Consider the following 24,995-nt stretch of genomic DNA (forward strand, 5'->3'; position numbering starts at 1 on the left):
GGGGCTGGAGGTGTCCTGGGGCTGACGAGCCCTGCGGGCGCGGCCGAGCTCGGAGCGCGGCCCTTTCCCTTCCCTCCCAGGGTGTGGCTGCGGGCGCCGCTGCAGATGCAGCCGCTGGCACGGGCAGGGGAGAAGCCCTTGCACAGGGAGTGTTCTCGGGGGCCGGTGCTTAGCCGAGGGTTGCCTTTGCTCTCTCACCCGCGGCGTGCCAGGGAACGCTGTGCGGTTCCTTGCTCGCAGAGCCAGGCTTGGGCACAGCTGTCCCACCCTGCCTGGCCACGAGCTGAATTGCTGAGATGTCTCTGCTGCCTTTCGGATTGTGAGTCAGCTTGAACACTTCCTCCTCTCTGAGCCAGGAGGGGAGGTAGGGCAAAGGAATGTTGCCATGTATTTTAACTGGAGGAAAAGTGAAATGACTTAAGAATAGTCATGCAGAAGTGAGTTGTGTTCATATACGTGGCAGCTTACATTGTGTTTGACTTCAGTTAGTCGTGTGTTCATGCTCAAATGCTGCACGGAGATGTGCAGACCCTGACATACAGGTCAAGAGTGAAAAAATCTTGTGGAACCCTGAGTGATCTGTCCTTGGGTGTGTCTTGTGTTGGTGGAGCTAACTGTGATAAGCAGCCCTAATAAGTATAGTTTCCATTAGCTAATGTATGGAATGGTTTACCTTTATGTAAAATAATGTTTTCCTGTGAAGTCTCAGACGTGAGAATAACTTGAATTCAAATAAATGAAAGTCCTTAATTGTGTGTGTGCGTCGTGCCTTCCTGGAATGGAACATCTCCTGGGCTACTAGCAGTGTCTGTGGAAAAAAACAGTTTAAGCATGTTTGTGGTAGTGTGGTTTAAGGGATTTTAAAATCCTGTTCTGAAAAGCGAATTTTTTCTACGAGTAGCGGCTTTAGATGATCTGGTAAACCTTACTGGATGATTTGAGGTGATACAGCCTGGCTCATCTGTACTTGTGGTTAGCACTGCATATCAATTAATTATTTCAAGTCCTTATTTAATTTTCAGCAGATATTGCAGATCTTTCTTGCTCTCCCTCATCTCCTCTGTTGCCAGGCCTCACCCTGGTTTTTGGAGACCTGACCCAAATGATCTCCAAGTGAGAGTTTCCATTTTCTCATTCTGGGGATGCCGGTTTCTTGGCTAAGATGTCTGGGAACACCCTTTGCTCAAGCTCTCTCTACAAGAGTATAAGTGCTTCTTAAAATGCTAACGCTTGCTTATTGAGCAAGGTGGTTGTTTGTGCATACCTGACACTTTTCCATGGATCACATGGGATTTTTTTCTGCTGTAATGTGCATGAGCTGTTTGTGGGAAGTGAAATACAGAGCTGTTTTTAAACACACTCTTCTGTCACCAGTTCTGGGGATATTGTATATAGACTAGGCCAAATCAAACAACAGATTTGCAGACAAATTATTACGGTGAGGGTCAAGGTCAAAAAAGATGCTAACACTTTTAGTGGAATAACATCATGATTTAGGATTATGTAATGTGGATTTGGGAGGGAAACCCAGTTGTAGAAACTTGCCTTAAGGTATTGAAGTATAGTTTACAGATGGAATTAGAAGTTGATTCTTTTCCAGTGTAAGGAAGAACAAGTTAGTGCAAGTATTTTCTGTTTGTATGTTCAAACACACCCTTAACTTGTCAAAATTACATCAGATAAAATCAGTCCATCAGAGAACCATGAGAGTCTGTTCTGCAATATGAATGCCTTACAAAGTAGGGTGTGACAAGAGATTTGTTTGTTTTCTGGGTAAAGATCTTTCTCTGCAAAGATTCTTGCCACAACTCCCATCTTTCCCTTTTGTGCTCTTGCTGCTGATGGGCAGTTGGTTGTTGTGGCATTGTTGTGTGCTGATGATACGAACCTCTCAGTTCCAGCTCTACGTGAGAATGTGTTGGTTCTTTTCCTGGACTCTGTTCAAGTTTTTTGTTCCAACAAGCCTGATTCAATGTGGTTTTTAATTTATTTAGAAACAGAAGTCTTGCAAAAAGCTGTTCAAGTATTGCTTTGTGAAAGATTATACTGTAGTAGCTTTGCTTCATCTTTGCTTTTTTTTTTTATCTCTCTGTGACAAGACTAAAGGACTTCAGTTCCTCATCTTTGGTATTGTTTGTAGTACTGTCAGGGTACAAAGGTCTTGATGATAGGCACTTTGTGTTAATAAGAGCAAACGTTACGAATTTCATAGCTCAGTAATATTTCATCCCCGCTAACCAGTGCCAACAGCAGGGACCTGCTTATTACAATTCTGAAGCCTGTATTTAAAGGGCTGGATTGGACTTGTGCTCTGAAAAAAATCTATTCTCAAATAAGTTGATGTGTGACTTGAATTTTCATTCTCTTTGTCTTATTTTCCCTCCTCTGGGATCTTACTTTTTTTCCTTTAAGTAAAGTTGCTTTTGTTACTTTTTGTTTTCCTATAAAGTTTCCTAGGTTGCTTCAGAAGATGAAAGGTTTTATTACTGTATTCTAAGTGAGGAAAAGTGTGATTACAGCAGTTACACTACAAAACCCATGTATTTGTGGTTTTCCTTTTTTTTCTCTCTCATAAGACTTGTTGTATGTGCTAAAAGTAAGGATTTCTGCTTTTCTCTTCATGTACAGGAGGTTTACAGGAGCTAAAACAAGAAGTAAACGCTTTTTCTAGAGTTTTAACCTGGTCTCCATTTTTAGGAAACTATTTCAAACTTTTTGCTGGTTCTCTGAACTCTTGGTATCAGATTGAGCATTGGTTCAGAGAGTAGTTGGAGAGTAGTGTAGTTGGCCTGGAAAATTTACCTGGGTGCTAGTACTGCTTGCCTGAGAAAGCCCCAGCACCATAAGAAGAGTAACTGATGGAGGATAGAAAAGGAATCTGAAAAACAGTTAAAAAGACATACCTAGGGCTGGCTGCACAACAGCTGGGAGTTGGCTAGGAGGGCATGGTATCTGGGAGCTGGGTTGGAGGAACCATGGGCAGTGTGGAAGTGAAGGGAGTGGCACCCAGTGACGCTGAAATTGTGCAATTTTGGTTCCAGGCTTAGTTATCAGTTAGTGGAATGTCACTGGTCTTGAGTTGTTGCTGTCCTTTGTCTTTTACCTCCCCTCAAGCCAACTCTTTTCACAGATAATGCTTCCTACAGCTTGGTTGTAGAGTTCCTGAGAAACAAGCTTTAATTTCACTTTCAGTGCTGCAGTGTTGCAGGAATATATAATGTGCTGATGTCATTGAAGTAAGTGTACTTTTTTTTTCTTCCTCCAGCATTCTTTCAAGATGTCTACTGTCCATGAAATTTTAAGCAAGCTCAGCCTTGAAGGAGATGTAAGTATTACAATCTAAACAAGGAAAGTTTAACTGCCATATCTTGTTTCCATTACAGGACTCCCTGCCAACAGTTGTACTGAACTGTACAGTTTACGAGATTCCTTACATTGACTAAAAACCTAGTCAGCAGTGATCAGTTCTCAGTCAGAGATCAGCTCTAAACCGTAAGACAATGTTATAAGGTGACTAGATGTAACGACAGTTCTTCTAACTGGCCAGCAGCATGAGCAGTATTTACCTGCTGGGCCATATGAAAGAGATCATATGGCAGACTGAGTGGCTACCTTTTTATCTGTGGTTCCTCTTTCTTTCAAAGGAAAAAGTGAATTAGGGTTGGTAAGTTGGAAATGTGTTTGATGTTGCTCATCACTTCTGAATTTTCATTGCTATTTTATTTTTTTTTCTTAATTAAAAATAAGAGAATATGACTTAAGATCCCCAATATTTTAATTCCTATTATTCCTGTAATAGTTGTCACCAAAACCAAACTACCTATTTTCTGTTTTGAAAAGCATGAAGAATTTTTGGTTTTGATTGCATGTTTTCTACCACATCTGCACTTGCTTGATAGTTTTATAGAAATACCAGGAAGCCACAGCGTCTTAGATTTCTTAGGTTGCAACATTAGATGGTAGGGTTACCAGTATAGTGTTAGGATATCATGCCCTGAATTTGTAGTTCTGTGATTGTCACTGAAGAGGAAGTAAATCCTGTCCATGCATTATTTCATCACGTTGCACAGAAACTTGCTATACTTATACATTTTATAGCTGGTAACTCCATATCTGAGCTTGGTACAAGCAAACATCTTACCTACTTTTGCTACTTGTTGCAAAATAAATTACACCATATGATCTTTGTGAAAGAGCTGTTGCGAAGAACTGGCTAGTGCACTATAGGGAAGTATCAGCAAAGCTGATTTTTGTCCTGCAAAAGCAGTCAACCCTACAGATTTCTTGGCTGTGTTTGTTTCAGCAGAAAATTACTTGTGGAATAATATTTGAGACATCTCTTCTCAAGGGCAGAAATGTTTCTTCCATGATACTTGCACATAGTTGCAAATGTCAAATTTGAATACTCTTCCATGTCAGCATTTTCATCAGAAATCCTGCCATACTCTGTAAGGGATTTCAGGCACCCTGTTTGTTCTGTAGGTCCTAAGTTGGAGGCTAGAATTATTATTCCTAGTTTTATGTAAAAGATTTGTCCAGTTCTCCAAAGCAGTGATTTGACAGTCTTTGTGGATGCTGGATTTGAAGAGAGCACCTGTACTGGTAGCATTGCCAGCAGGTTTCTGCCTTTCCAGGGTGTACATGCCCACACGGTGCTTCCTGGGCCTTTTGACCAGCATCAGGGAATCTGAATCCAGCTTGCTGCATGCATTGGGTAGAAGGACAGAGGAAAAGATGGCTCCCAAACTGCAAATAAACTGTATTTTCTCAGTTTATGATATTCTGTCCAAATGATTCAGAAAATACTTAGAGCTGGGTGAAGTGAAGATGAGGCACCCAGCTCTGCTAAGCTCACCAGGTGACTTGCTGGTTAAAGTAGCTAAGTGCCACATGATTGTGCATGCTAACAGGCTTTGGTGTAGCAGTCTTCCAGGCACACAGATTTCTCCAAGGCTGCATTGCACATATCCCTTTACTGTTTCTGTTAGCAATTTGATCTGCTAACAAGAAAGGCTGTGTTTTGTGGTGTGGCTGTGGGCCAGACCGGGGCCACTTTGCTAGATTGGGCTGATAGTAGAGACAAAAGAAAGAATGGTTCAGTTTATGGGTGCTTTTCTGACTTCTCATCTCAACATAACACAGACTGTCTCAGGAAGGCACAGTGGTTGCTGCCAGAGGAATCAGTTCAGGACAGTGTGACCCCTACCGGGGTAGAGTCAATTGTAGTCAAAACCCGGGGAATATTTTAATAAAAATTTGTCCTCCTTTTAACAGTACACATGTAAGAAGATCCTCTGGGGACATTGATAGCTTAGTCCTGTTTATGAACCCAGATTTCTGTTGGAGTTAGGGACTGAAACAAAAGTTTCCGGGGTTCTTTACTTAGGAAACCACTATGGCAATTTCAGGTGTTAGTCACTACACCTTTCTGCCAGAGGTTTAGGTCTCTAGATGGAACCCAGCAGAGTGAGATTTGTGAATATATCACAGCTATTTATATTAAAATCTGTGGTTTGGTTTAACCTCGCCATGTGAGGTGGTACAAGCTCAAGGTTTAGCTTGCATTGAAGCAGCTGAGAAGAGTTGTATCTCAGTGCTGGTGATCTACTTGAAGCTGTAGTCCTCAGGAGAGATCAATAATAAACAACTGATAAAATCTGGTAACTTGTAACGTATTGCACCTGTTTACTAAATGAACTTAGCTTCAAGTTGTCTTATCCCTAGCAGAGATAATTTGATACGTTATTTGGTTTTGTTAGCCTCATGCTGCTTAAACCTAGTTTGCAGGCACAGAGTTTCAAAAGGAGACTGTAACTTGTGCTTTCTAGAACTACAGGCTTAAAAATATTATTTGGTGTTGCCTTTAAAGGCTGTGAGGTAAGGCACACAAAACTTCTTCTGACTTACTGGCTCATTGTTAATCTGCCATCTCTCTACTTTTTTTTTTTTTCTGAAGTAGTCTGGAATCCAAAGGAGAGTATTGGCTTCAAATGTAAAATACTTCAGACTTTTACAGCAGATACTTAAACTTTGTTTGAATTAGCTTTCTGTCATCCATTTCCTTCAGATCTAGCCAGAAAACTCCAGATTTTAGAAGACTGAGTTTTAGTGAGTACACTTGGAATGTGTTAGGTTTTATTGCATGATTTAACTCTGAGGTTGTTTTTATTCTAGCATTCTCTCCCACCAAGTGCATATGCCACAGTTAAGGCCTATTCAAATTTTGATGCTGACCGGGATGCTGCAGCCCTGGAAACAGCCATCAAGACCAAAGGTGAGGAACATGGGCTATGCCTTTGGTTCTACTTGTAAGATAGAATGCTGATGTGCAAAAAAAAAAAAAGGTACTCTGAGTCTCAAGACCAATGTTCTAATACCCTTACTCTAGGTATTAGATTTCTCAGACCTCACTGATGAAATCTTGACTTAGATTTTGAACTCTAATGCATGCTTTGAATATGCTTTTGAAGTTTGTAGCCAAGAGTTGTTGAGGTTATCACTGAAAATGTCCATTTTTTTTCTCTTGACTCATCAGTACTTCAAATTCTACTACTTTTCTGCCATTGAGAATGAAATGTCAACTTCTGTGGCAGTGATTTGGGACCAAGCTCTGAATAATGGATTTCTACTGGATTATTGGGCTGGACATTTCTTCTTTCTTTCAGCTCTCCAGACAGCTGAATAGGGTGGTTTGAAAATTTTCTCCTGGGTTTTAAACTAAGTGCTTGTGTCATTTATGTTAATTGGGGTCAAAGAAAGTCTTAGAAACAACATAATCTAGTTTCTGAAATGATGTTGCAGTATTTCAGGATTAGGGCAATGTGAGACTCCTCTGTTTCTCTGAGCCAGACTGTCAGGTAGGTTTCTATCTCCTTATGTTAGTATCAGGATCCACCACTTCCACTGACTGGTAGGAGACCATGATGGAGAGGGAAGAGATGCAGCTGCATGGAGAAGCTGGTATACTGAGACAATCAGGAGCACAGGGAGTAAGAACTACAAATCTGGAGTAATACCTTGGTGGTGCTCCCAGGGCAGTGACCCTCTGTCCTCATCCTGCTCTGTAACAAAGAAAGGGTGTGCTACACATTAAACGCTTCTTCCAGGACTGTGAAGCAACATCTGGGTGTAGCTAGAGCTGCCAAGTCTTTTGCCTACATGTCAGGAGTGGGGAGAAATTTTGAAAGCCAACCAGCTTCTCATCAGAAAGAAATGCAGGGTCTTCCATCAGTGCCAAGAAAGCACATGTTTGACTTGCTGTAAAATTTTGCCCCTCCCTAACAAACATGGGTCTTACTTTTCCAAGATTTCTTCATTTAACTGGAGAGAACTCTTGTCTGGTCATTAAAGCAGATTCAGTTTTTGAATTGGATTTTTCAGATTTTGAATCATTTCATGGATTGTTTCTATTTAAAAAAAATCCTCTTGCAAGAGCAAAGTAAATGTCATCCTGTTTGGCAGAAGATGTGTGTGTAGAGTTTTGTCTAGCCTTACTAAATTTTTGCAGCTCTTATTATAGGGTAAATTTTACATGTCAAATACACTGTCAGACTTTCAGGATAAGTACAAATTTGCACATTTTAACGCTCAAGCTGTAATTAATGCAAAAAGAAACTGCAATATCCTAGGCAGTGCAAAAGCTTTTCCAGCCAGGAAAGTCAAGCTCATGTAGTGTTTTTTCTTTCTTCCAGCACAGTTAAGCAGTTTGCTGAGTATGGTTTTAAGATACATGGAAACATTTCATTAAGAGAGTTGATTCCCAACCCTTTGAACAAATAATAGGGAAACTTACTAATGGACCTGCATGTTTGTAGGATTGAGCTTATCTCTGCTTATTAGCTTGTTATCCAGGAGCTTATTTGGGAAGGTGGCTTTAAAGAAGAGAATCTCTTTATAGTTTTAATACTGAATCTCAAAGCATTTATGTGGGAAATGCAGAACAAGAGTGTTAGGACCCTTCTTCTAGGTACTGTGTCCTTGTATTTCAAATGCTTGGTTACAGGATTATTTATTTTTTTTGTTAATTTAGAATATTTGCAAAAATGTCAACTGTCTAAAATATATGGGGTTTTTTTCCAAATGAAAATTCTGAATCATCCAGACAAGAATTGATTTTCCACAAACAGTCATGTAAACAGCTATACAGGGAGAGACTTGTGCAAGAAAGCTTTTAAGAGTATTTCTGGAAAATATTTTCATAGTTTTTGAGCTAAAAATACAGCACTCATAATAAACAAACAATATATACCCACAGCAGATACCTTTTTCCTAGGAAGTTCTACCCGGAGTTTGTGTAATGCAAATAACTTGTTACAGTTCTGGCTTGTTCTTTTTGTAATAATGTCATTGCTTGGCCAGTTTCATTTTTATGCTATTTAGTGAGTTCATCTAGAACCTTAGCATGTCCTTTGTAAATGTTGGATTTTTGTTTTATAGGACAAGAAGCGGCTCAATTTCTGTATAATGCTCCATTTTACCTTGTATATAGATTAACTTAAGTGTATGAGCCTAAATAGAATAAATTGACTAACGAAAAGAGTACTATCAGAGCATATGTTTCATTCAGTTTTGATTCTTTGTAAGAAAAAAGACTGCTGAATTGTCTCTTCAGTTTCAGAGTTATTCCCTAGCTGTGACTTTGTGTGTCTCAAATACTTTGTTAAACAATTTTATTGTCAGATGAAGTTGTCAGTATGGAATTACTTGCAACCTAGGCTGCAACTTTTTATTTAGCTCTCATACTGTACTTCCTGACTGCATGACTGGCAGAATTCAAACACAGGTTTATGGTAGGAAAGTGCTTAGAACACATATCTGTAATAAATTTACTATATCCAGAAACTAGTAAAACAATGATGAGGTGTAAACCATAATAGGGATCATCTGTAAGGTGCAATTCACTGTTTATGTAGTATATTCAACTTGCACCTGCCTTTTAACAGGGTTTTTGATGTTACAAAGTAAACATTTTAGAGGAAATCTGCTGGCCTGCTGGTGGCGGAGGACAGTGTCTGAAATCCACCAACTGTATAATTCACATACTCAGAACATTAATAGTATCAGTAAAGAAATATCTCATTGCAACATGGCTTGAGTTCGGTGAAATCTTGCTAAACAAAATAGCAGAGCTGAAATTTTTACCTGAATTTTTTCCTTTCACTCTAGTGGGATCAGGGTTTTATTGAAAGCAAATAAGATGCTGCAGATGATGAGCTCGGTCAAATAGACTTGTGTTGGTACCAGATAAACAGTGGTGGTCAAGTGTCACGAGAGCCAATCACAGACACCTCCCACTAGTAACTTGAGGCCAGTTGCAACCCGATTTAATTCATTCCTGTAGGCTGAGGATCCCTGTAGTACCTAGATGCTGTTAGGATAGAAATAGCTTCTGGTATTCTGTCCATGCTGACTTTGCAAATTAAACTTGATAGAACAGACTGGTAGTAAATGAGCTGAATGTATGAACACCAACAAAGTTTCTTAGCTCTGTTCTCATCTTGTCCTAGAAAGTTAAGTGACTGTCCATGTCACCTATTTGTTCAGGAAAATGCTGGTGCCATTATTTTGGCCCAAGAAAGTTTAAGTACATTGTCTTTTAAACAAAAACTAATAATAACTCTGGGTTTTGTTATGTTAATTTCCTCTTTTTTTGGATGATCGAGTCATAGCAGTGTGATCTTACCAGTCCAACAGATTGCCTCTTTTAGAATAAAACCTCTTACTAATCAGAGGGGTGGGGATTTTTCAAAATCTACTTTTTTACCACCATCAAACACACTTCCATCTGCAAGGAATTTTTTTTGTTTAAAAAAAAGTAATTGTGAGCCACAGCATCTAACTTGCAGATGCCCATTGATAAAAATGGGCTGATAAAATCTGCCCGGCCAGAATAAATTTGGAAATTAATCTTTTCTTTCACTGCCCTGAAACTTCCTGATATTTTAGTGAACAGCAAGGAAAAATGTTTGAGCTGCTTTGCTGCTCCACCCCACCCCAGCAGATGTGAGTCACCATCCTGCCCATGCAGCATGATTCCCAAGTGTGAAGTACAAGCGCTTATTTTCCATTAAATGCCAGAATAATGAGTTAACTTTTGTATTTCCATCCACAGAGCATACGATGAAGAAACTTGGATGCAGTCATTCGAGGGCATCTAATCTATCACAGCTGTGATAAAACTTGAAAATGTCATTTGCCATTTTTGAATGCCAAGAATGGCTTAAATTTAGAATTTATTAAAAAAGCTTAAGACATTGGCTTATGCTGTGGCCCTGCAACAGCTGAAAGGCCCTGTGTCTGTGTGTGGCCATTTCTGAACTGGGAGAATTTGTTTTCTTTTATAAAATGGGGGCACTTTAAAATGTACAGGATTAGATTATGGCTGAAATGTGCAGTCAGCATGTTTTCAAACCAAAATTTGTAGCTAAGACATATGGTGCTTTCCAGGACCTTATGACTTTGCAGACCAAGCTTGTGTGAATAGGAGCACTGATGTAGGTCTGCCTCAGCATGAGCTACGGATGTGAGGCTATCAAGTACAGTATTTCATCATGAAAAATGTGAAGAGGGAGAAAGGAATTTTGGATTTGACTCAGCATTTTAGATTCTGTGGCTAGGGGCTCAAAGGTCTTTTGCAACATTCACACTTTATATAATTAACTTTACAGTATCTGTTACAGTCTTTTGTTTCAATGTGCTGTGAGGTTGCTTTGAGTAATAAGGAAAATAAATGTAGAGGAATTCCGACAGGGATTTGAGTCCTCCTAGAAGCTACTGATCCCATCCTTACTTTCTGGTTTTTATCAAAAATACCATAACTTACATTGCTGTGTGTGCAAATGTGAAAGAAGCTATTCATAATACTTCTCAAACATTGAGAGACCAGAATCAAAACTCTGGGCTTGTTCCGAGAGCTGCCTCTTTGCTTCTAAACTTGACATGGAACTCGCCAGAAAAAAATATACACCATCTTTCTGTTGCAGAGGAATATGCACCGTGTTAGACATGCAATATTTAGAAATTGTTTTGCCTCTTCTAAGCTTCATCCAGTCAGCCTGGAAATAGTCCAAAACTATATAAAAGCATTGTAAAGAATAACTATAGCTTAGCTTGATACTGAGCATAACAAGGAGAGCTGTTCTAGCTGTCTCCTCCATCCATCTCTGTAAGCTATGCTAACTCTTCTTCAGTAAGTACAAGTTCATATCAGTTTTAAAGCTTATGTTCTTGAGAAGCTTTCTTTGCAGAACCCTGAGAGACTGAACACAAGTACACATACATACACATGAAGCAGAAAACAAAAGTAGTAAAGCTGGCCACAAACTATACTTTGTTGAGGTGAACATAAAGGTCTGCATCACATAAGAAATTTGGGCTGTAATTGGTTGCCCTTTCTCCAAGGCCAGGGCATGACATGCACTAACTAATGAGGGCTGTTGAGCTCTGCCCCACACAGCACAGGTGCTATGTTTTGAGTGTTGACGAGCTCATTAAGCAAAGAGAACAATAACAAGAAAGCTTCTTTAACTCTTTGTCTTATGTCTTTGTAGGTGTGGATGAGGTCACCATCGTCAACATCCTGACAAACCGCAGCAATGAACAGAGGCAGGATATTGCTTTTGCCTATCAGAGGAGAACCAAAAAGGTAGAAAAGTATGAAGAAATACCAAGTATTGAATATTTTTCATGTGGACAGCTAGATTTTTCAAGGCTTCTGTGTTTTACAGTTAACTGGGTACAAACTGTAGATAAGTATTACTTGGTTTATCTTTCACTGAAATGGAAGATGGTCTATGCTTTCAAAGCTTAGGACTGGTAGGACTTCAAAATTTGTTGAATGTGCACAACTGGGACTGAACTCACAGTGGCTGATATGCCAGCCAGCCAATCAGAAATCCTGGGTGAGATTTGCTAAGCAAGAGTAAAAAGCCATTGATGTCAAATGCCCCAGTTTGAATGAAAATGCAGAAGAAAGATTAAGAAAGATTTAGGGCTTCTTTTTTTTGTTTTGTTTTTTGTTTTTTGCTTGAAACAACTCAGCATAAGGAAAATGTTCTGTTTCTGGTTACAGAGCTAGCTTAAGTGAGAAAAGGCTGCAGTCAGTTGTGCTACAAACAGTGCAGTTGTGGAACAAAGTGATACAATGACTTGTACTATTACTAGGTATGATCCTGTCAGAAGTAATGTAGGTACTGATCTATTGATGGAGAGAAATCTGTAAAATGTGTGCAGAATTATGCAAATGGGTCTTGCTATCTGGAAGGCAAAAGTTGTTCTCTTGACTTCTGAAGTTTTGAGAGTCGTCTCATAATTGAAGTTCTATGCTTACAAAAAAAAGGAAACTCATGTAGAGTTAGGATTATGAAGAATGACTTTTATGCATGATAATGATAATGAGTGATAATTATGAAACTTTTTCAGGTTTGACAGACCCCAAATGGTAGTGCTCCAACAGCAGCCCAGAATGCTCATCTGAAACCAAATGTAAATCTAGTACAACATTTTGGAAATTCACCAACTTTTATGCATGGCTGATACAGACACATGCAGAATCACACAGAAGCTGGGCACATGCATGAGTCTACATGACTGCATCCTGGCAGTCTCACTCTCTGGGCACTGGGAAAATCATACATATAAGTTGGACTGTAGTAATTAAATGTGTCACTTAAAGCTTTGTTAAATATTTTGCATGACCACAAAAATGTGCAGTCAAGAAAATCTGCAGCTTTTTTCAGCTAAACATTTCTCACCTTTTTTCCTTGCTGCTACCCAAGAGCAAAATGAATTAATCAAGGTTAAGAAATGCCAAAGAAAAAACAAAAGTCTGTAGAAGCAAAATCACTTCTCAGTAGAAACAACTCAGTGAAATAAACAAGTGAATGGCAAGAGAGAAGGAAGTGTGATATGAAAAGACATGTAGTTATATCTTCTAGGGACAGTGTCTTGTTTTTCTGTGGCAATGTGTTGTACTAAGCTGCGCTCTTTGTGTGGTGCAGGATTTCTTAATAGATTATTAACACTGTAAAAAATCACAGATTACCTTTATTTTTACTCCTTTCAGTTAATCTGTGGCTGATGGGAACTATTGGTAATCTTGAGGGGTGGTGTTTGATCTCTGCAATCCTTCCCCCTTACCAGCCTTACTGGAGCTACCAGTGAACACCAGGGGTCCTGTGTGTCTGCCTGGTCAGTCCTAGCTGCTGCAAATAATCTCTGACTTTGAAATGAGCTGCTACTATTTAGATGCTCATTTGGAGCACATAGCAAAACCTTTCATCTTATTTATTAATTCATTATAACTGGCAGTATCTGCTTCTCACTTCTCTCTTAGAGCAGCCCTAGCGATGGTAGAGAATGGTAAATCCCCTGTAGTGGTTTGTGTTTCCTTCAGCCTTCACACCCAAGTGTAAAGATTGCGAAACCTCCACTTAGCTAATTGAATTCTTGGCGTTATCCTAAATTTTTTTAGAAAGATACACAGTATCTTTGCTGTTTCAGATGATGTCTGAAGAGCTTGTATTCACCCAAATAGACAATTGTATCCAAAATGGAGTTAGTGCAATAAAATGTTTATTAGACTGAAGCAGCTTGGTGCCCAAAACCCCCATTCACTTTCGTGGTCAATCCATACAGTATTAGCACATATTAGTGCCCTGGATTAATGGGTGACTCTGGAAATAAACTGAGTGCCTTAGCTCTTTATCTCTCTGCTGCAAAGTTCTCTACAAATTTGCTGAGGTCACTTTCTTTACCCCCTTTTCCCTTGCTCCTCAAGTTCACAAATTTTTAGTGTAGAAACTAGAAATAGAAATGCAGCAATTCTCTTCTGAAAGCTACAGACCTAACTTCAATTTAGGGAAGGCATTGATCTCTGTGAACCTGACTTGATCCCAGGGATTTCAGCTTTGTAACTATACTGCAGAGAAGCTAGTAAGCATTATTCAAGTTGCATCTGAAACCCATAAAAGAGAACACACCTCTGACTTTGCTACAGATTTGCATGCATCCTGGGATATGAACATACCTGATTTTCTTTTTCCAGGACTGACTGACAATTAACCATAGAGACTTTGGCTACGCAATTCTGATAGTTTCCTTGAAGACAGGGATAGTTTTTCTGTGCTTGGGAACGATTTTTTCTCTTCAGTTAGATGTTTGTGAACGGGGCCTGTACAGTGGAAGAACTGTGCCGTCAATTTTCCAATGTCTCAGCTAGTAAAGAGCTGGGATAATAGGAAAAACACAAATAATACATTGCTGCTGGGAAAACTGGGAGTATGATGGAGAAGCACTGACTCCAGGGAGTTAAACTTGGATCCATCTATGCTTGTTAGCTCCAACAAAGTGTCAGTGCTTCAAAACTGGAGCAGAGCTGTTCAGATATTCCTGCACCATCCTTCCCATCACTTTGTCAGCCACCAGTGGATTTCTTATTTTCAAAGGATGATAAAAAATTCCTTTGCCCTGATTTCTTTCTTAGGCTTTCACAAAAGAGAAGCTCTTTATGTTCTGTTTCCTTGTCAATTGTGTAAGAAACACTGTTGCAGGCATGGAGACTTAAAGCACTACAGGCTAAATTCTCTGGAGATCAGAAGTGAGCTTTAATTTTATTTTTTTATTCCATCATACCTCCTCTTTTACAGGAACTTTCTGCAGCACTCAAGTCTGCTCTGTCGGGTCATTTGGAGACAGTGATCTTGGGCTTGCTGAAGACACCAGCACAGTATGATGCCTCTGAATTGAAAGCTGCCATGAAGGTAAACGAGCTTTGAAATTAAGTATGTTAGTGTGATGTTGCTGTCTCATGAGTAAGTATGGATTTCATACCCAAGGCCACAGTTTCCAAACATATGCACTGATTATTATTTCCTTTTAGTACAACAATTCAAGTATCCAGCTGCAAGGCATCCAAAATGAGAGAACTTGTGGAACAATGTGATTTTAAGCTGTTAATTAAATCCTCTCTTTAAGGAAAAAAATAACTTTAATCAGCTCAGGAATAACTGATAGGCTGCTAGGGCTGGTTGCTGCTTTGCTGACTGCTCTTAAAAACAATATACAGGTTTATAGTACAAAAAAAACCAGAGAGCAGCTGTTAGCTGGAGCCATTAAATCCTCTGCTAGCATTTATAGGCTTAAACAGTAGTTTCCAGCTACTGGGTCATATCACGTATCTGGAAAGAACATCCTGTACCTGACCTGCCTCTGTGTAGAGAGCAAGGAGGATGGGGCAATAAAAGCAGTCTTTGGAGAAATGGTGCAGTAGTGAGGGACTGTGTTCAGTCCTCCACAATCACAGGCAAGCATGGAATAGATTGCTAGTTCGGAAATACCTGCTCTGCAGGCCACTGAAACAAGAGTTTGGCAGGTGCTCATGCCAGTGCATTCACCTTCCAAGAGAACTAAGGTTTAGGAATTTGGATTATAAAATTATTGATCAGGTTCATTTTTTATTAATAATTTTTTAAATTGTTAAAATATGTCTGTTGAAATCCAGAACAATTAAAAAAAATCAATTAATTAATTTCTCCAGGCTATGAAAAAGGAGTTAAAAGACAAGCAAACAAAATCACCCTCCCCACAAAAAAAAAACAACAAAAAAAACAAAACAAAAAAACCAACCCAGTATAGAAATGGTCATTCTTTAATTATGGGCCAGATCTCTCCTTTGAGTAATTAGATGCTGCCCTCATCTGGTTTAAGTTGAGACTAGCTGAAATTTGCTGTGAATTATATCAGATTGGTTTTGGTTTTTTTTGTTGTGGAGTTTTTTGGATGTCTTACATCTGATGTGTTATATTAGGGATGACCATATACTTATATAGCATCTATACACTATTTACAGCCCAAAGACCAAGCCATTACCTTGAAGTAGCCAGAAGTGTAGAATACTCTATTATCTCCACAGGTCAGCTATCCCCAACTCCCAAGCACCTGGTCTAATGTTCTGCATTTTCCTGAGCTTAAGTTCTTCAATAGAGACACTTTTTCCAAGAGCCTAGCTTTCTACATAATTGCTTCCATTTTATGCAGAAAAGGTTTTTCCAAGATGTTACCCAGCAGACTCCTCTTGGAGTCCTGTGCAGACCATGTCCTTTTTTGCCACATACAAGATGACAGCCCATTCTGTTACAGGTGGGCTTAACAAACAGCATCATAACAGGAGGCATAAGAGTGTTTTTTCTGTCTGCTGGTGATGCTGGAAGATGAGGCTAATGAGATGAGCATGAACATGGTCCATTGGTAGGTAAGAAACAAAACAGAATGAAAAAATTGCCAGTGGAGTCTGTTCTTATTAATATACTTAATAAAATACTGAGGCATCTGGCTGCCAGATGGCTTTACCAGTTAGTAACCCAGACATCCCCGGTGGTCACCAGAAGTGAGAAGCATCTTCATCCGAGTTAGTATTCTGTTCTGAGCCTGACCTTCAGAGTTTCCTGTATTTTCTCCAGGAACAAGGATATTATAGTATCATTAGCAAGTTTTATATATATATATTTTTTTTTTTTGGCTGTTTATGTAAAATAATTGAACAATGTTTAGACCACATTTATCAAACCACATTATTTTGGGGCTTCTGAGTTTACTGTAAGGTTTAATTGCTAGCTGATACTTTCGATGTGTTCTGTAGTTTTGTTATAGTGCTCATTACTTTTTAAACAGTAGTAATGCAGCTAGGTTGAAAGTGTAGTGTAGAATGGCAGGTTGGAAGGGACATCAAGGATCATGTGGTCCAACCTTTCTAGGTAGAAACATGGTTAAGATGAGATGGCCCAGCACCTTGTCAAGCTGAATCTTTAAATCCTCCAGTGTTGGGAAATCCACCACTTCCTTGGGGAGGTTATTCCAATGTCTTGATTGTTCTCAGAGTGAAAACTTTTCTTCTCGTGTCCAATTGGGAGTATTACTTGCATCCGTTACCCCTCCTCTTCTCCATGTGACTCCTTGTAAAAAGGGAGTCTCCATTTGTTTGGCAGCCACCCTTTATGCTAGACATCCAGAATACACTTAAATCTTTGCTGACTTGCAGGCAAGGCCAAAGCTTATCATGGTGACATCCTTGGCTTTGCATTTATAGTGAAGGAGCTGTATGGAGGGAGATGGGGAAGAAAAGCAGGAAATAACAAGTTGATAGCTGCCCAGGTGTATAGTAAGAATGGAATTTTTCTTCCGGTGCTGTCAGTGGATAGAAAACAATCACACATGGTCTTGTGCTAAGTTGACCTCATCCACTGAGTGTTACAGAGACAGCAAATGCATGTTACCCAGAGATAATATCTACAGGATCTCAAAGCTATTGGAGGAATATTTGGCAACTAAAAATGTTCCATCTGGGGTTTCTCTGGTGCAGTTAGCAAAAAATATCCCTGAATGGTTGTGAAACTGTCAGAGCAGGAGACAGTGTTGGTAAAATATTTTTATACCATTCAAGCATGCCTCTTCATTTCTAGCACCTAACTGAATCATATTTGTTTTGTAGGGTCTGGGAACTGATGAAGACACACTCATTGAAATCATATGCTCACGAACAAATCAGGAGCTTAGTGAAATTAACAGAGTCTACAGGGAAAGTAAGTTTACTTTGAAAGTTCCAATGTACTGTGTTTTTTACAATAACTTACTTGATAAGTTTCCCTCGGTGGAAATTTGATTATCAGAATCACTTACACATCTGCTTTGATTCCCTGGCAGTTGGACTTGAGATACTGTGTTGTACTGGTGTCCTGCATAATTCTGTGTATCGTATTTTCATCTTGTTGTTCAGTAGCAAACAGATTGGAGAACACTGACTACTCATATAAGCTGTGTCTGAAGGATTTTTTTCCAAGCTACATGCATTCTGTGCATAGTGACAGAATTAATGAGTGAGGGTAGATTTATGGATTTTAGAATCAATTGTGTAGTAAATAGGTGAATCTGGAATCTACTGAAGCATGCTTGTTAAGTTTGTTTGGTAAACCTGGCAGAAAAAAACGTTAAATAAAACTTCATAAAAGCATATATTCTGGTTTTCAGCTTTTCTAAAGCCTGTTACCTGATTGAAGCTATAATTGTTAGTTTATTATAACTAGATATAAGGGTGTCTAAGATGCATCCTCAAAGAATATTAATTTGCTTTTAATATTCCTTACATTTTTATATTGACCATTCTGGTTGGGTCTATTGCAATTCAGTAGTGCAGCTCTCCAGTGCCTGTTTGCTTCCCTCAGCATTGGAGTTGAGCTTCACCGCAAATAGACTGAAATGTAGAAAGTTGCTGTGTGCTGATGCTTAGTAGCTGTCAAGCAATTCTGGTAAGTTGCTGGCAAAGTCATAAAGGACAAGAAAAAACAATGTTGTCTTAATGGCTGGTATTGAAAAAAAAAATACCTATCAGCAAAGAGACTTGCTGCTTTAGATAAGGTTGCTGCTGAAAAGAAGAAAGAATGTGATTTTGTTGCAATATATAGTATTACCACTTGGAAAGCAGTGAAAATGTTTAGACATGAGACTGGAATCACACACAGCATCCCTTTGATTTATTGTGACAGCTTTTGTCTTTTGCATTGAACTTGTAAATGCAGTTGTCCTGCCGTAAATCCAGGAGTGGAGAAGGCATAAATGCTCTGTTCATCAAACAAGTAAGCATTGAATGGTAGCTAAGGATGATCTAGCATGGTATTAACCTTAACACAGTATTCCCTTCCATTTAATAGTCTCAGGCTTTCCTGTTGCCTTTCCATGACAGGCTTTGATTGTGTGTGAACTCTCATGACTAGCTGGTAGCAACGTTGTTTCTGTTGTATCTGATTTGTTTCCATTGTCTTCCACATGTGATGTAGATTGTAGCTGTTTATGTGCATTAAACACATTAAATAGCAGCAGTTCTTTTTGTAGAGGAGTATTTGTAGGACATCATTTACTTCAGGAGAATTTTTTATTTTCTAGTGTACAAGACAGAACTGGAAAAGGACATAATTTCAGACACATCCGGTGACTTCCGCAAGCTGATGGTTGCCCTGGCCAAGGTAGAGCTGTTAATATTTTTTCTCATGTGCCTGCCCTTTCATAACTGACTGGCTGGCTGACAGTAAAACAATTGGATTTCTGATTCACTTTTAAATTTGCTTGTGTTTTCATTGTCTTTTAGGGAAAAAATATTCAAATGTTAAAGGGCAAAGAATTTTCATAGAAACGCAGCATTCATAAGCAGCAGCTTTGTAATGGGATGGAGCATACTGTTAGTCATTTAGCAAATTCACTTTAAAAACCATCAAAGAGAAAAGAGTATGTAGATAGCAAGCTGCTTACTGTCTATAAAACCTCTTCTAAATACTGCTCTTCTTGTTTAAAGGGCAAAAGGTGTGAAGAAAGCCCTGTGATTGATTATGAGCTGATTGACATAGATGCTAGGGTAAGTGCTGGTAATGACCATTAAATGTCTTAAGTTGATCAAGATTTTGGGGAAATTGAAAATACAAATGCTATGGGAATGTGAAGCATTTTTTAAAGTAGGTATGTGTATTTCAGATTGTCTTGCACTGTAATGTTTGCATGCTCTCCTGGTATCTGCCACTTGCAATCCTGATACCTTCAGCTATCAGTTTTCATAGGCTACTTACCCACTAGTACCTATATAGATGCTTTCTGGTATTTCCCTCTGGCATATTGAGAAAGAGCCCTAACAAAAGGAAATGCAAGCATTGCTACGACTGGTTGCAACCAAGTAATTGTGCAGGATTGAGAAAAGTGTCATTGAGCTTAGTGGCTGTTAATGTCTGTTTATTACATACCTGTCTAACTACATCTGTTCAGTCAGAAACAGTTCTGCTGATGTAGAGAGAGCTAAATATAGAGTACAACCTGTAGATAGAGCTAAATACAAAGTAATTAGTTGTAGATGAGATCCATAGATCTTGTCTTGATGGTCTGCCCAACTATGTGTCCTTTTATCTTTCTCCCACTGACACAGTTTGATTAGTTTGTTTTCCAGTCAGAAAATAAATACATTTGTGATGGCCTCTTGTCTAACTCCTGATTTTCATGCTTTTTGGGTTTTTTTTCTAACCCCAGGAGCTCTATGATGCTGGTGTGAAAAGGAAGGGAACTGATGTTCCCAAGTGGATCAGCATTATGACTGAAAGAAGTGTCCCTCACCTGCAGAAAGGTACTATTCAAGAGGCAGATTTATTTTTTTCCTATGAGAGAAAACTATACCAAAGTGGCAACTATTTTGTTGCAGATATGATTGAAATGAGTATGGAAACCACTCATAAAACACAGGACATCTCATAAATTGTAGTTCATGTCCAAGCTGTTAATTTTTTTTTCAAAACTGTCGCTATTTCTGTGAATGTGTTGATCTCAGTTTGAATGTGTATAGAGCTCTTTTACATGGGTGTAATGGTACTCAGTTATGTCATGATTAAATACGACAGTGGAAACTCTCAAAACAAGCTCTGATGTTGCTATAAGAAGCACATGGGAAGGCCATTTGAAGACTTTTCAGGGCCTAGATCACTGTTTAAAAAATACTGATACAGGATTAAGATGGTATTGTACCAGATTATAGAGGTGTTCAAGGAGAACCACAGGCATAGCATGGGAACTGCACTATCAGCTGACAAATTTAGGCTGTATATAAGATAAAGTTCTCAGAAGGACTTTGACAAATAGTTTTTTTAAACCACGTGTCTCTCTGTTGCTGTCTCAGTTTTTGATTTGGGTGGCTACTTTTAGCAGTTCTTGGTCCAGTTTTCATTTCATGTCCTTTCTTGTTCTAGTGTTTGACAGATACAAGAGCTACAGCCCATATGATATGTTGGAGAGCATCAAGAAGGAGGTTAAGGGAGATCTGGAGAATGCCTTCCTCAATCTTGGTGAGTCACCTTGAAGTAAATAATATCTTTAGATAGGATCTTTTCGGTGCTTTTTCAGAGTACCACAGTAAGGGTAGGGCCCAGCTTCCTCTGTGGTGCTGGATGAGAGGAAAAAATGAGCATGCTGGTATTGTTGAATCTGCTAGTCCCTTTTAGGATTTTACAGGTATTGATAAGTAGAATATTTTTGCCATCCTGAATATGTAAACTTTGCTTACCAGTTGAAAATATAAATGCATGTGTGTTGTGATCTGTTGCTAGTTCCACTTTTATTTTATACAGAGGCTTAATGTTTGTTTTCCCAAACAAACAAAAAAGTTGGAACTACAGTTGAAGACATTTAGTATTAAATATAGACATAGGGGAGAGAACAGTGTGTGTGAGAGAGAAGACAGGTGGGCAGTGGAGGATGCTACAGGCTAATAAAAGCTGATTAGTTATCTGAAAGTTATCTGAAATGGGGAGGCAGGGTGTAAGGCTGGTACTGTGGCATGAGAAGAAGGTGATAAGGATGTCTCCATGTTTAAAAGGAAATTCCTAAAGAGAAAAATCTATTTCAGACTAAGCATGAACTGAGGGTTCTGTGATGCAAATGGAGAATAAACAGCTCAGCATTGACAGAGAGACTTCTCATGGATTAGCATACAATGAGTGTTTTCAGAAAAGAGGTTGCTTATAGAAGTGGAAGAATTAACTGTGTGTGTGGAGGAGGACTAGAATTCTGAAATTGTACTGCTGGAGGGAAATACCTTCTCAGATTGTAAGCATTTGTGGTTCAATTACAAGCTTAGCTAAATGACTTTTAAGTCACAACTCGGGTGAAAAGGATTTCTGTGTCCCCTTTCGGAGAAAATTCTGCTGAAAACCCTATTTTGACTACTTTTCACATCTTTAAAAATGGCTCCAAGATTCTGTGTTCTGCTTTTCCACGTATGCCCAGGATATTTGACTATTTTTACCTCTCTTTTCAGTCCAGTGCATTCAGAACAAGCAGCTGTATTTTGCGGACAGACTGTATGATTCTATGAAGGTAGGGAAGACTGTTCTTTCTACTCATTTTTTCTCACCATTGATTAATGAAATTTTTATTCCTTAAGCACTTTTATTCATATGATATGTGACTGGGATGTGAATAAATTAACCATGACTTAGTATTGTTCAAAAGCATTCTTTAACACTTATGAGCCTAGACAGTATTCAGATGCATTTGGCTTAAGTATAGAGAATGGTCTCGTAGCAGTGATCTGTATTAGATTAGTGGACTATAGTTAGCAAAGTTAGACACATCTTTTGCAGGTAACCAAAAACTGATAGCGGAAAAAGGTGTTTATTGAAGTGTCAAAATAAGACACTAAATTTGCCTCAAAGTACTTTTTCAAGAAAAGGGATGAAAGAGAGAAGCCTGGTGACAGGCATCAGGCAATAGCAGGAAGACCTCCTGTTGAACTAGAACTGCTGCTTGCAGTCTAAGTATCTAGGCTTGTGACTGCAAGTTGGTCAAACACAGCTGAGGATCAAGGCATGTTCATGCTCAAATTCTTGGATCATAATAATAACAACCTAAGTTAGAAGATTTTGTTCATTGTAGCTTTCATTGTTACATCTCATGTACCTGTGGTTTGTAGTCTTAGATTAGGTGCAGTGGGTCTGGCACACATTTCAGCTATGACAATTCTAACTGTGTATCTGCTTGTAGGGCAAGGGAACTCGTGACAAGGTTCTGATCAGGATTATGGTCTCCCGCTGTGAGGTTGACATGCTGAAAATTAAGAGTGAATTCAAAAGGAAATATGGAAAGTCTCTCTATTATTTCATCCAGGTAAGTTTTTCAGCTTTCTTTTTATATCCACTGTATGGACCTTTGCAGCAGTCTTCATCAGATTAACTGAATTCAAGGGAGAAGTTTTAAAGGCTGCAGTGAGAATAATATGTTATTATCCATGCACTCTTGAAAAATCCACCTTTAACTTTACAGTTTACAGCTGGTACAACTCCTGGCAGCCACTTGTCAAGTGTATGTAGGCTTTGTACAATCAGCTGATGTGCTGTGAAGGAAAATTCTGCTCACCTGTCCCTATCCTCAGACCAAAGCAAAATCCAAAATTATTCTGTGATTGCTGAAAGAAAACAGAGCATCTAAATTGCTGTTCCATTTTGGTTTAGAGCCCAAGAAGTTGGCTTTTTAGCTAAAGTGATTTTTGTCCATTTTGGTGATTAACTAGGGACTATAGGTACTGGCTTTTATTTAACTTGGGGCATAGGTAAAGCTTGTGCTTCTTTTTTAAAATTAGCCTTCTACCCACCCTCACAACAGCATATGATACATTCTTCCTTGTGTAGATGAAATTGCATCAAAACTTTAAGCCAAAATCTTTTCCTGAAGATAGCAATTTTATATTATAATAACTTTGCAAAATAGTGAACTTGATGTATGATTTTTGCAGTGATCAATAAGAAGGAACAGAATCGAGTCCTTCAGCTTTCCTTTGTGGTGTTACTCTTTTTCATACCAAAATTCTCTCTTGGCCTTGCATTTGTATTGCAAGAATAAGAAATAATTTAAATTCACACATAAGTAGAACTCAGTCCACGTACTCTCCTCCAGGCTGATAAGGCTTCAGCTGCAGAACATAGCCTGTCCTACAGGTTTAGAATATAATGCATATACTTTTGTATTTTGTGACTGTTTCCTCATGTGTATTTTGTATTTTTCTTCCCTTGCTTTACAGCAAGACACAAAAGGGGATTACCAGAGGGCACTGCTGAACCTGTGTGGTGGAGAGGACTGAAGCTGTGATGGAAGAAGCCCAAATCCAGACATGTGCCTTTTGGGGTTTTTTTGCTCTTCAATTTACTGTAATCCTAGAGAAAATTGACTTCCCTAGCTAACCTTGACTTGCCTTTGTATCTGCAAGGCCACTGCTGTAGTATGCTTTGTGGTGCTGTGTTTCCTTGGCAGCAACGCTCTGCTTGGCTCTGCCCGAGGCCCTAACAGTGAAAAGCCAGAGAAACTAACCCTCCAGAGGTGCACCAGGTTACCAGTGCTTGTGAAAGACCCTGCCTCTGTGCAATGTTTCTAATAAAACGTAAATAAAACTGAAGTTTTACTTCGAGAAGATTGGTCTCTTTCAGACCTTTAATTTGAAAACTATGTGAACAATTTAACATTTACCCTCTGTAGTCCATTTTCTGTTGTTTTTTACCTCCCAGGGCTCACTACTTGTGGATGAGACCTTATCTTCCTCCCTAGACACCCTTCCCCTGCTCAGTGATGCAGTTTCTCAGTGGCAAAGCCATCATTCTCTTGATTTATTTATTTTTTTCCCTTTTCCCTCCCCAAATAAATGACACTAAAACCCGCGCCTCACCTTTCTCTGCCTGCCTGCAGAGAACAAACACTTGGAACCGGCTCACAAACACTTAAACCAGCCTGTCTGTCTCACAAGCCGTGGGGCTGGTGCCGGAGCAGCTGGGGGAGCGAGGGGCACCAGGTGCTGCTTCTCTCTGAGGAGGGAGGTTCCCGCTCCATGTTCGTGCCGCGCTCCTGTTTCTCCCCCCCGCGGTGGTCGGTCTGTAGGTGTAGCCGTAGTGAAGTTCGTCAGGTAAAACGCACTTCTCTTGCTTTGCTGTAGCGTTTGCTCCTACCGCTGTGTGAAAGTCGTATCTAAATGCTAGGAAAAAGGGGTAAGGAATAAAAATTCCCTCAGCGACTGCGGCCTGTGCGGGCTGAGGCCTGTGCGGGCTGAGCGAGCGGCCATCTTGGCCCAAAGGCCGAACCCGGGCGCTCTGTGGGTGCTTGTGTATCCACTTGCTGCCTAGAATAGAGGCCTTGGGTGCAGCTGATGTTAACATTAAATAATTGTCACAAAAAGAAAACAGCTTTCTCTTTTTCCTACTGTCTTTCTTTTGGACATGCAGAAAGAATTGCTTGCCTACATCAGCTGCTTTCCCTCAGGCATTGCCTGGTTTGCAGCCCTGTTTCAAAGGCTGATACACTCCTCAGAGATAATTTTGAGACATTTTACATCAACCTTTCAGAAAGGACATGAGAAGCACGCAGTAGCCTATTTTATGCTGCTACTAAAAGCGTGAGAGATCTTGCTGAAGTATAATTGGCTGAGCACCACAAGG

General features: G+C 39.4%; 1 protein-coding gene across 1 annotated transcript; it reads left to right on the forward strand.

Annotated features, from left to right (window-relative positions):
• Window positions 1-3,261: 3,261 nt before the first annotated feature.
• ANXA2 (annexin A2) lies at window positions 3,262-23,737 on the forward strand. The gene is made up of 12 exons (XM_009994393.1): window positions 3,262-3,325; window positions 6,175-6,274; window positions 11,550-11,644; window positions 14,646-14,759; window positions 17,486-17,576; window positions 18,934-19,013; window positions 19,340-19,399; window positions 20,059-20,152; window positions 20,769-20,864; window positions 21,836-21,894; window positions 22,561-22,683; window positions 23,594-23,737. The coding sequence occupies exons 1-12, from the start codon at window positions 3,278-3,280 to the stop codon at window positions 23,651-23,653; spliced, it is 1,020 nt and encodes a 339-aa protein (XP_009992695.1). The 5' UTR covers window positions 3,262-3,277; the 3' UTR covers window positions 23,654-23,737.
• The last annotated feature ends 1,258 nt before the right edge of the window (window positions 23,738-24,995 follow it).

Source organism: Chaetura pelagica, unplaced genomic scaffold (assembly GCF_000747805.2).
Source record: "Chaetura pelagica isolate M959 unplaced genomic scaffold, ChaPel_1.0 scaffold222, whole genome shotgun sequence".
In the NCBI taxonomy this organism is placed as follows: domain Eukaryota; kingdom Metazoa; phylum Chordata; class Aves; order Apodiformes; family Apodidae; genus Chaetura; species Chaetura pelagica.